General features: G+C 36.5%; 1 protein-coding gene across 4 annotated transcripts in view; it reads left to right on the forward strand.

Moving 5' to 3' along the window:
- Positions 1 to 9,452, forward strand: part of CTNNA2 (catenin (cadherin-associated protein), alpha 2) — a 478,985-nt gene that overhangs the window by 124,482 nt on the left and 345,051 nt on the right. The window contains exon 7 of one of the 4 annotated variants that reach the window (XM_009331865.1): positions 4,285 to 4,294. The exons of the other annotated variants lie outside the window; for them this stretch is intronic. Within the exon in view, the coding sequence (XP_009330140.1) occupies positions 4,285 to 4,294 (10 nt within the window). The remainder of the gene's footprint in view (positions 1 to 4,284; positions 4,295 to 9,452) is intronic. 4 annotated transcript variants of the gene reach the window in all.

Genomic DNA, 9,452 nt, shown 5'->3' on the forward strand with positions numbered 1-9,452 from the left:
AGGAAAAATTTCTTTACTGAAAGAGTGGTTAAACATTGGAAGAGGCTGCCCAGGGAAGTGGTGGAGTCACCATCCCTGGAAGTATTTAAAAGACGTGTAGATGAGGCGCTTAGGGACATGGTTTAGTGGGCATGGTGGTGTTGGGTTGACGGTTGGACTCAATGATCTTAGAGGTCTTTTCCAACCTTAACGATTCTATGATTCTATAACATTGCCAATCCAAAGTAAATCTCCCAGTAATGGCAACAAGATCCTTGACCTAGAGATATTTCTTGTTTTGTTTAATTGTTTTCTTAAAGAAAATAGAAATGACTGTCTTCGCTTGGATTCCTCATCACTCTTCTTTAAATATAGTATTTACCCTTGACTAACAGCCTGATCTTCCAGGTCACCAACATGGGGAGGAGAACCCCTTGGCTTCCTTATTGACCTTTATCTGAATACCAGATGAAATAAGTTTATTATTTGATTGTGGACATCCAGATCATCACTTGAGATGCAAATTTTGCTTTCATTGTTTTGCTGGATACCAAAGGCCTTTGCAAAGGTATTTATTATGGCTCATCTGATTCATTGCATTCTGGTAAGGGCTGCTATGATTGGATTTTGTAAATCCAAAAAAGGGAGAAACTTGCATCCTTTGTGGGGTCGTCATAGCCTAATGCAAAAAGAGTACTGGACTACTAAAGGATTGGACTTCACAACAAATATATGGATGGTTATAGTGCCCAATTCTTCAGTTCATGTTCTCAGCATTTTTTTGTATAGCTTTCTGGGAACTGCAAACCTTTATTAAGAGGGAGGCAAGACGGTAGATTTGTCATTTTGTGATATGATATTGCAAAAGAAATTATATACTGTATGCGTGTTGTGCCATATATAGCACATGATGCAAAAGGGCATATTTTAGGTAATGTAGTAAGTTTTGGGAAAACAAAGTACTAAAATTTATCTATTTTAGTTCATTCAGTTCTCCTTTGTGGAAGAAGGACCTAAACTCAGAGTTGCAAAATGACCTTTTGAAAGAGTTATTAAGAATTCAGAACAATTCTTACCATTTTCATCTCGATCTTGATGTCTGTATTACTCTTAGTAGAGTCATTTTCATTTCCCTGTCTCCTTTCCAAATTTCCTGACGTATAACTGACAAGATCTACCTGGAACATAATGCATGAAGACCCCAGCTGAAAGGGAGCAGAAGGAGCCTGACACTGGGATATGAAATGCAACCTTCGCCTGTCACTTTATGATATTAAAGTGTGTCTGGCACCTGTGATCACATTTCGCTGAGGGGGATGGTAAAAAGTGTAGTTGAGATAAGTTATAAACTGATCTGGTTTTGCTTTGTAACTGTCTTAACTTTTTTTATTTTCCTCATATCTGAAATTTTATGGTTTTGGGGGACCTATTAATATTTTCAATTTTCCTCTAGGTTCTGGAAATAATATTTCTTCCTATCCTGGTATATTTATTTTCTTAAATAAGTAAAGGGGCAGAAGTGGGTCATGGCTCTTGGGAAAACCTGATTTCTTCCTGTCCTTTTTAAAACTTAGAAACATTTTCAATTACTTCTTTTAAAATACTGTTCTGTGGATAGAGAGCATTGGGGGGTGAGGGGGTGGAAATCAGTATCTGGTTTTCATCATTATTGTTATTGTACAATAATGGGTGGCTAAGGGACACAGGTGCGAGTTTACTTGCCCATAAACATTGTATGCTTTGTTGGCCTAGTAAAAGTACCGTTGTAGCTAAAAGTGTCTTGGAATTAACTAATGAAATTGAAGAAGGAGAAGCAGGACAGTCCCCAAGGAAGTCTACATCTATGAGAAGGGTTCATCTTCCAGTTTGTGGTTTCCTTACTGAGTTGCTAGCTAGCACCTGTAATTTCTGGCAGGGAACGCTTAGCAGGGAACTCTAAGGAAATATGGCAAACTACCCTGAAGTAAAGGGATTTGGCATTTAACAAGAGTATCAGTTTTCCACCAAGAGCGCATTCAAGTATTGGAACAGGTAGCCCAGAAAGATTGTTCAATCTCTATCCATGGAGCTTTTCAAGACCAGACTGGATGAAGTTCTGAGCAACCTAGTCTGGCCTCATACCTGACCCTACTTGGAGCAGGAGGTTGGACTGGGTGACCTCTGAAGTCCCTTCCAGACCGAATTATTTTATGACGCTACAATAGTTAAGGGAGTTTGGGCACGGCAACAGCCCATCTGACATTCAGAGATCCTGTACATTTCTAGTTGACAGCAGTTTGTATTTCTGGCATTTTGCAGATTGTGGTAGAACTGATATTCCTGTCAGCTGTTGAAGCAGCACAAAAGCAGGATATTAATTAAAAATGGATACTGATTTTTTATAAAAGGATGGTGCGAAGGTATGCTTAACTCCGAGCTGATTCCCCATATGCCTCTGCCAATTTTTAAGCTAAAAGCAGACGTTGGGTACTTTTGTGACATTTGTTTCTCTTTTGCTGATTAATATAATGGAGAAGGGTCATAGTGGTAGTATCTTGTTTTTTTCTCAAATTAGGAAAAATAAAAAAGGTCTTTACTACACTAGCTGTAACCAATGGCTTACAACTTTTGTGAAGTAAATTCAGTACAGAAGAAATGAGCATTGGTTCTTTGTGTGAGCCCTAAATTCTACAATCAAAGTATATTTCAGAATAATATACATATGATTAAACAAAATCAACAAAACCCATCCTTTTTTGATGTTTTTTGCTTCAAAATCATAAATCACTTTACCAAATTGAATGACACTATTTTTTTTTTTTTTTTCATTTTATGACTGCATACATTTTATCAAAGAGAGACTTAAGTTGCTTAAGTTAACCAGGAATTTACAAGCGGAACTAGGTATACTAGTTCTTGTCATCGTATTCTCTACTCGTCAAAAATTTATTTGAAACTTTTTGTAAGATACCAATAATTAAAATCTACTGTTGAGAAATTGGGAATGGATGTTTATGACATGTTATTCCAAGTTTAAGGTGACTGGTTTTGCAAAAATAGTATATATTTGTTATGTTTAACATAAGTAGAATTTACATCGGGGCTTAACGGTCTTACATTCACATACACTTGCATTCGTTATCCACCCGGGAATTTCTTTTTCTATTCTAAATCATTTAGAGAAAAAAAGAACAAAAACTGTGGAAGTGTGCAATAATAAATTATTTGTTAAAATGTTTATTAGACTTTTAGGGGGGATTTTTGTTGTTTTACCTGAGACTTAAATTTATTCTGTCATTGCTTTTCAGTATAATTTTGCTTCTGCACATTATGAGACAAAATAACGTGTAAATGAGGCCCAAGCACACTTGCAAACTTTCACTATGTCAATTTGTGGTTACTTTTAAAAGTTAGCAAGAGATTTATGTTCCTGCCAAGGATGTTGAACACTGCCCTCCCCCCTCCAAATATATGACTGCAGTTTGCAAATAAATTAGCTAAATTTGAAGCTTGAAGGCTACAAGCCAAGAAAGTAACATGTTATTAACTTATGTAACCTATGTCATTACAACATAAGGAAACTTACCAGATAAGTTCTTTGCTACTTATTATTTCCAATAGAGAGATTGATTTATGCATATTCTAGGGAAAATGATGTTCTGCAAACCCCATCTTTCATGAAGTAAAAGAAGATTAATGAAGGCCATCTTTGTTTTAGAGAATAAATTGAGATTCCTTGTGAATGCTTCAGATTTCTCGGTGTGTCCGTATTTGTATAGCCAGTCTGTTGAAACAGTGATTTGCGTTAGATTGTGTTAGGTCATGCTAATTTATAAGTCAAGAACTCACCTTTGAAATAAGTTTCTATTGCGAGTTTTTCACTAATGTTCTTTGAATTCTGTGAGAATACCTTGTGAGTTGTGTTAACCTAATTAAAACACATTGACTGTCACATAAACTATGTTCAAACTATGAATGTAAAACTGCCTGCTATAGGAAGCAGGCTTTTAAAATGTGAATTATGGGAATATAGGCTTTTCTTTACCTATTCATTTTTTGTGATGTAAGCCTTTAAAAAAGATTAAAAATACTAAATATTAGTAAAAATACCAAAAAAAGATAACCAAATCCTCCAAGTTAACATATAAAGAAAAGTTAACATATAAAGTGAAAGGAGTGTTCTGATCCCATGCAAAAAAGAATCCCCATTTAAAATTAGTGGACTTCTAAAGAGTCCAATAATATCTCACTTGTCTTTCCCAAGGTATTTTCTAAAGGACTCAGGTATTTGAAATAAAAGTGGACTTAGGTGGGCTTGGAAAAGAGTGTAATTTTGGTTAAGAAACCCATTCACATTTGATTATTTTAAAGAATTTACTGAAACTAATTTAATGATAGTTTACTGTGGAATCAGCATGTTGTTAGACTGTCACCAGTTTTAACTTCATAGAAAAGCCACAGTAACATAACTTTAAATCACGGTGTTAGTGTTTACATACTTAACTTCTTTACTAACAGTGTGTATTTAATTAGTAAAGGAGATACTATAAGTAATTAATCATTTAAATATTAATACTGTAGAGGTTCATTTAGGAACAGAAAAATCCTGAAACATTCTTTAGATGTTGATCATGTGTTGGAGGTTATGAGAGGTCTGCATGTTCCATGCAAGGATGAGAAGAATTAACACATTTTAAAATACATTCAAAGATGTATAATAGAAATAATACAGTTGTGCCTGCTTTTGTCCGGTGTAACAAGCCACACTGATAAGATTTGACTGGAGCCATGATGTTGAATAGAACATTTGATTTTCAAATAATTGTCAGGAATAAGAACTTTCTAATTCTGTGTTCATAAATTCTGTTTTCATTCCAAAAGGCGTTTTTTTGCCAGTCCAGGCTCTAAGCAGAGACTCCTGTGCTCCGCTATTCCTTTCATTTTTCTTTTTTGTGAGGGTGATGATGTTACTGATGATTAGTAATGTCATTTCATTGCTCCTCTCTGCCTCTTCACCACTTGAACACGTGGCCAGGAGGGGGAAAGGTTAGTTACATCCTCTGCTTGAAGAAATCTGAATCCCAGCCTCCCTACTTGTAGTTCAGCGGGCTAACCAGGATCCTGGTTGCTTTGGGGGGGGGTTGAAAGTACCTTTCACTTTTATACTGAATTAATTCAGTAGAAAGCTTGTGTGCGTGTTTGGGGCAGGGGATTGTTTCCAGCACAATGAGCTTGTCTGTTTACATCTTTTGTTCTTATATTTTCTTTTTCTGTATGTATAGCGTTCTTAATTTTTATTAAAAAAAACCAAACAAACTGGTGTTTTTACAGAGTTTTAAAGACTCAGAATAATAAATGAATATTATGCTCTAGCTTCTGGAAAAATCTTTTAAGTCCATATTCAGTGTGGTAAGAAAAAACAAATTCTCTCTGTTCACTTCTTTTTTCCCTGGGCTTTGTGGAAAAACATGTTTTCTTGTATGGATCTCAACATGCTTACAATACTTTTCACTCTACTTTAAGACAATAATTGTTATCCAGTCCTCCAAGGCAGGCACTTCAGGTGAGTGTTTAAGGCATAACGATTTTGTTATTCAGTGGGTAAGCTGAAATGTGGGGAAGGCAGAGGAATTGTTCCTTTGTTCTCTGCCTTCACGAAGGTGAAGGTAAGTGACATTCAGCGATATGTGACTGATCTGTTGCTCACAGTCTTGTCTTTATACTATATGAGTTTGGAAAAATCTGAATGCCCGTTATAAATGTAGTGGGACATTAAGATTCTGCATGTCTTTAATGAGCCACTAACTCAATATTTTAATGTGTGACTAATTTCTCTTTTAAAAGTTATAGATCAGTGCAGAGATTAAAATAAATACAAGCATTGAAGATTTTTTTTTCCTTCAGGGCTATAGCATGGAAATGTAATCACCCTGGAAGAGATCTGGGTTCTCAGAAATTAGGTCACCTTGGCAACAAAATCTATTATTGTCTGAAAGAAGCTAATCAGTGATTTGGCAGAGCAAGAGACTGATAAAAGGGATCTCTGAGCCATTTCCTCTCTTTTTAGTCCTCTTCTGCTGTACAAGATGATGGTAAGGTGCTTGTATCAGAAGCTGAAAGAGGCTCCTGCCTTTCCTCAGTGCGTACAGACTCTCAGAGCACCAAAGGGAGTTAGTGAACCCCCAAGAGGGATAGGATGTAGTCAGCTTTTTCTACTGATCTGTAACAGCTTGGGTTTTATTCAATGACTATAAGCAACGATGTGTTCAGAATGATGTAAAACCTTTCCATATATCCCCACGTGCTTGCTTGTTCTGTTGGGTTTCCCCTGGAGGATTAGACTGAAACCCACGAGGTCCCCGTCTTCAGTGGGATTCTGGGAAAGGAGTGGGTACAGGTAGTGGCTACAAGAGGACTGGTGAGTCAGGACTGATTCCTGGGGATAGCTAGCTATCAAACCACGACACTGGGCTATCCACCTGTGGGATGGTGTCATGTACAGTGTCTTAAGAGTCACAATAGGTTTACTTTTAAGTTTATTGCCAGAAACCTGCTTTTTTCCTAAAGGCTTAAGACATTTTGATTGGGTCTTCAAGTAATAATGTACCTTTTGAACCTGACTCCTGTGACGTATCTCCCAAATAATTTACAGGGACAACTTCTAGAGATGAAAATATAATTGAATCTTCTCCCAGCTTAGGTGGGCAGGGAAACTTTCTATTCTTGTTTTATTTATTTGCTTTTGCCTTTCTGACACCCTTTTGCTAGCATCGCTTTTGCATCGCTCTAGTAATTAGTTCTCTGCCACTGCAGTTGCGTATGCCTTTTTTATTTTCTTACTATGGTGTGCTTTGTTTGGGAGGATAAGGCAGGGAGGATATAAAATATTTAACTTGACTGAATTCTTCTTTACATAGCATATTTGGATGAAATATAATCATGTGAGTTATACTAGGTATCACACTAGATGATCTAATGATCCTCTTTGGCTTTGCTTTCTATTGATCCGTGGATCAATAGCAAAAGAGTATGTATTTACTTGTCTGAGTATTAGCCTGTTTCCTCACCCAGAAAACAATTTCTGGTATTGTCAATAGGGCTTACAGTTTACAATGAACTCTGTAATGTCAAGGTAGAAATTATATAGGAATAACAGGCTCAGTCTTGCCATGCACTTTGCCTTAGAAAAGAAATATTTGAGTCAAATCAGGTAAAGGAGTTACTGTACAAAAATTTGCCATAGAACCTCTGGAATGAAATTCAGTGCCAAAAGAAGAATTTTAGAATACAGAACTATTGTCAGTGTTAGACCTATTTTGTTGGATTCCCAGCCACTTTGGTGAAACTGTGTGATTGGAAAAGGCAATTAGAGCCTCTGGAAATCACTTTGTCTACTTCTATATTGACTGGACATCGTGTTGAGGTGTTAGACACCAAAATCATTAGTTCTTGGAGCAACTAGTTAAGAAATCAACAAAAAGAGAGAGAACCATTTATCTGGTCATTCTTAGGGACCAGACGTGGTTCAAGATATTGCTACTGGACAGTTGATTTGTAATGGTTGCCAAAATGTATTAAAAGGGCTGAAAAGCACCCCCCAACTTAATATTTTCATACAAAAGAAAATGTCTGTTGTTAGTTACAAGAACAGTCAATTGGGTAACACATTTACACACGGTATGGAGCACTTCTAAATATACTGAGAGACATGCAGCTAAGTGCAATTCGGAAAACTCCCAAGAAACAGTCTTAATGAACACACTCCTGCATGATTCCATAGCAAAGAAAAGGTATCCCATAAATAAAAGGACATTCTTTAAAAAGTTGAAGTCAGATGCTGAGGAAAATGGATAACTGAAAGGTAAATTGAATGTAAAAACACAACAAGAGATAGACCAAAGTAATATTTGAGAAGCGTGTTGCTGAGGGCCAGTTGATTTCAGATATACTGGAAGAAGGAAATCTTTCTGAGATAGTAAATGAGTTATGGTGTAAAAGAAGTCCTGAGTACATTTAAACTAATTTCTAATGTTACTTATGTAGGAACTCAGGGAGGTTCCCATACCTGAGCTATTCTTTGCAGTGGATAAACTGATGAAAGTGTCTCAAGTTGAAGCGTCAGTAGAAGAGGTTGTAGAGCAAATATATTAAGCAATAATGCACGAAGGTAAGCTGTAAGCACAGAAATGTCTAAAAGGAGCCTACTTGTGAAATTGTTGAATTACTAATGGTGATTGCCTAATTTGACATTGGTGTTAGAGGAGGGGAAGATGGCAAATATGACTCAGCTTTAAAGAGAGACCGAACGAGTAGGGGACAGAACCCAGGACTAGCGAGTCTGACTATCTAACAGGCTAAATGTATATATAAAAATTATTTACAAAAGGTGTAAGTAATAAAGTAATGAAATTTGCAGGTGGTACAGCATTGCTTAGAACAGTCAGGATGGCGTTGTACAGAGAGGCTCAACAGAAGGGAATTGGATGTAACTCAGTGGTGGTAAATTCAGTGTTGCAGAGATGCCACAGGTGATTAAAGAGAAAGTTACCAAATATGCATTGCCAGTCCCAAATTCTACATTAGCTGTTATCACCTGGGGCCGGGGTGGCAGAGAGGAAGGGAAGAAGATGGAGTCATTAGGGATACTTCTGTGAAAACATCTGCTCGGTGACCTCAAAAGGCAAATGGAGTACTAGGAATTATTGGTGAAGGAAGAGACAGCAACATGGTAAATGTCTTGTTGCCACTGTATAAATTCATTACACCTGTATTTTGAATAATAAATGTAGTTCTATTTATATATTAAACAGTACAGGGAAGGTTCAAGGAAGATTGACAATGACGGTTAGAAATATAGAGATGCTTATGAAAAGGAAAGATAAGTTATTCTTCACCTTGCTTAAGGGATGATTGAAGGGAGACCTTGTAGGAGATCTGATAAAACCAAGAATGTTATGGCAAAAGTAAATTGGGAATGATTATTCACTTTGTTGTACCGTAAAGAAATAGAGAGAAGTTTAAGAAATCAGATTTAAAGCAAACAAGACATAAGGAATTTCTTTTGCATGTCATATTTGTAGAATTCTTTGCCTTTAGATGTTTTGAATGCAGAAGTTTAAATTATTTCAAAGGAGGATTATATAAATCCAAGGATGGTAGAACGTTTGGTGGTGTCTAATCCTCATGGTCCTCTATAATCACCTGAAGGGTTTCTAACCTGCAGATTGCATGAAGGCACACTAAGGAGGAATTATACCATTTCCCCGATAGGTCTTACATTTCTTCCACTTTTATATCCAATGGTCATCAGCTGAATTTCATGAGTAGTCTAAGGCACTGATAAAATCAGTGCATTGTTATTGTTTTAAAGTCTGTGCATGTGTGGTATATGTTTATTATACCATTTTCTAATGATGCTGGTGAGAGGGTTAAATCCTATTTTTCTTGAATGTAACTGCCCCTGGCTTACCCTTAGATTGAAAAAAGATTGAAAA

This window comes from Pygoscelis adeliae, unplaced genomic scaffold (genome assembly GCF_000699105.1).
Source record: "Pygoscelis adeliae isolate BGI_AS28 unplaced genomic scaffold, ASM69910v1 Scaffold209, whole genome shotgun sequence".
Classification (NCBI taxonomy): domain Eukaryota; kingdom Metazoa; phylum Chordata; class Aves; order Sphenisciformes; family Spheniscidae; genus Pygoscelis; species Pygoscelis adeliae.